The following is a 2,295-nucleotide window of genomic DNA, read 5'->3' on the forward strand; positions in this document are numbered from 1 at the left end:
TCCATGGCCCATCTGTGGATATGACTGGGCTAGAGCCAATGAGCCCTGACCCAGTTCTTCCTTAGCCTTTCATGATCTTTGATATCCTATATAATAAAAGGATAATATGAAAATTGTTTCTAAAGGCAGAACAACTGGGAATGACTGATCGCTATGATGCACATTGACCACTAGGGGGCAGATGCTCAATGCAGGAGCTGCCCTCCCTTATCCCCTACCCCGCCCCACAGTCAGTACATTCCCACGGTGGGAGCTCTGCTCAGCTACAAGCCAGTCTGATGACTGTGAGTGCAGCAGTGGTGTAGGGAATCTCTCCCACCACCACGGCAGCACTAATGATGTCTGACTGTGGCTTAGGCCCGCTCCTCGCACTGCCAGAGGGATCCCGGACTGTGAAAAGGGTGCAGGAAGGGCTGGGGGACCCCCGCCCCTGAGTGCATGAATTTTCATGCATTGGGCCTCTAGTCAAATATAAATGTCATTGTCCCTTCCATCTTGAGTACAGTGATCACTCTTGGTGTTTGAGTCCTCCACTGTCTGACCTCACTTCACTCTGGTTATGTTTCCTTAAAAGCTTCTCATGGATCTCATGAAAAATTTTGGGACTAACATCTCAAGCATTACCAGCTTCACACTAACTGCCTTCCCAGAGATGGAGGGCCTGGAGCACTGGTTAACTGCTTGCATCTTGCTGCTTTATGCTGTCTCTGTCCTGGGCAACATTCTAATTCTCTTCATCATAAAGGAGGAGCAGAGCTTGCACCAGCCAATGTACTACTTCCTGTCTCTGTTATCTGTCAATGACTTGGGTGTGTCCTTTTCTACATTGCCCACTGTACTGGCTGTCTTGTGCTTCCATGACCCAGAGATTGCTTTTGATGCCTGCCTAACCCAGATGTTCTTCATCCACTTTTTTTCCTGGACAGAGTCTGGGATCCTGCTGGCTATGAGTTTTGACAGGTATGTGGCCATCTGTAACCCCTTGCGTTATTCATCTGTGCTCACTGATATCCGTGTGGTTCACATAGGCCTGTCCATCATCATCCGCAGTTTCTGCATGGTCTTCCCACTGCCTTTTCTTCTGAGAAGGCTGCCGTTTTGTGAGGTCAACACGCTGACCCATTCCTACTGCTTGCACCCAGACCTTATCCGCTTGCCTTGTGGAGATACCACCATCAATAGTATGTATGGCCTGTTCATTGTCATCTCTGCCTTTGGTGTGGATTCAGTGCTCATCGTTCTCTCCTATGTTCTCATACTGCACTCTGTGTTGGCCATTGCCTCCAAGGAAGAAAGACTTAAGACACTCAACACTTGTGTGTCACACATCTGTGCTGTGCTTATCTTTTATGTGCCCATGGTTAGTGTGTCCATGATTCACCGATTTGGGAAGCATTCCTCTGAGCACGTGCACAAGTTCATGTCCCTGGTTTATCTCTTTGTGCCTCCAATGCTCAACCCAATTATTTATTCCATTAAGACTAAGGAGATTCGTAAGAGGCTATGTAAAATGTTATTGGGATATAAGCTGTGATCAGAAAGAAAGCTTCTGGAAATTCATGTACCCTATGTTTTTGTTATTGCTGTGTGTGTGTGTGTGTGTGTGTGTTCTGCTATTTTTTTTGGAGGACTTCAATCTCCTGCTATGCATGGACCTGTGATTGGGTAACTGCGATTAGTTGTATGGTATAGCCAAGCGAAAACCTAACTCAAAATATCAGCTGTCTTACATTGTAATGAAATGTCTCAGGTTGCCAATTTTATTAGTCAAATACATTTCAAAAACTAATGCATATATATCAACCATAGAATGACTGGGTATTATTATTTGAGATAATAGGTATTACCCAATACTTTTTAAAGTAATAATATTTTTAATAACTTTTAAACTTTAAATATTAAAGAACATGATAGCTGTAACTAATTTTACACTTTTGAAGTAAGAGCATGCAGGAATCTTATAAAATGAAACATGTCTTTGTCATATTGATTATGAACTACCTGAAATTAATAAGCTTAAAACTGGGAAAAAAAAGTCTTATTAAAAAAATTATATGTTGCCATCCTCAAGCATTACTAGGGGGACAATTAAATTTCTTTTAGGGAGCTAGTAGACACTTCAAATGGAAGGCTAATAAATACTAGTTATTGATGGCAAAGTGTGTCAAGAGGCATTAGGAGTTTGACTCATGATTTGCTGGAGTATAGACTTTCATGGTCTTTAGTGAATCTAAGCTCAGAGTCTTCAGCATAAACTAGAGCAGAGAAGAGGTGCCTGAAAAATATCAGGAAATT

General features: G+C 42.6%; 1 protein-coding gene across 1 annotated transcript; it reads left to right on the top strand.

Annotated features, from left to right (window-relative positions):
* The first annotated feature begins 589 nt into the window (after nt 1-589).
* On the top strand, nt 590-1,534 carry LOC118713500 (olfactory receptor 51I2-like). Its single transcript, XM_036428129.1, has one exon. It carries the CDS (start codon nt 590-592, stop codon nt 1,532-1,534), a length of 945 nt encoding a protein of 314 aa, XP_036284022.1.
* The last annotated feature ends 761 nt before the right edge of the window (nt 1,535-2,295 follow it).

This window comes from Pipistrellus kuhlii, unplaced genomic scaffold (genome assembly GCF_014108245.1).
Source record: "Pipistrellus kuhlii isolate mPipKuh1 unplaced genomic scaffold, mPipKuh1.p scaffold_m20_p_9, whole genome shotgun sequence".
Classification (NCBI taxonomy): Eukaryota; Metazoa; Chordata; class Mammalia; order Chiroptera; family Vespertilionidae; genus Pipistrellus; species Pipistrellus kuhlii.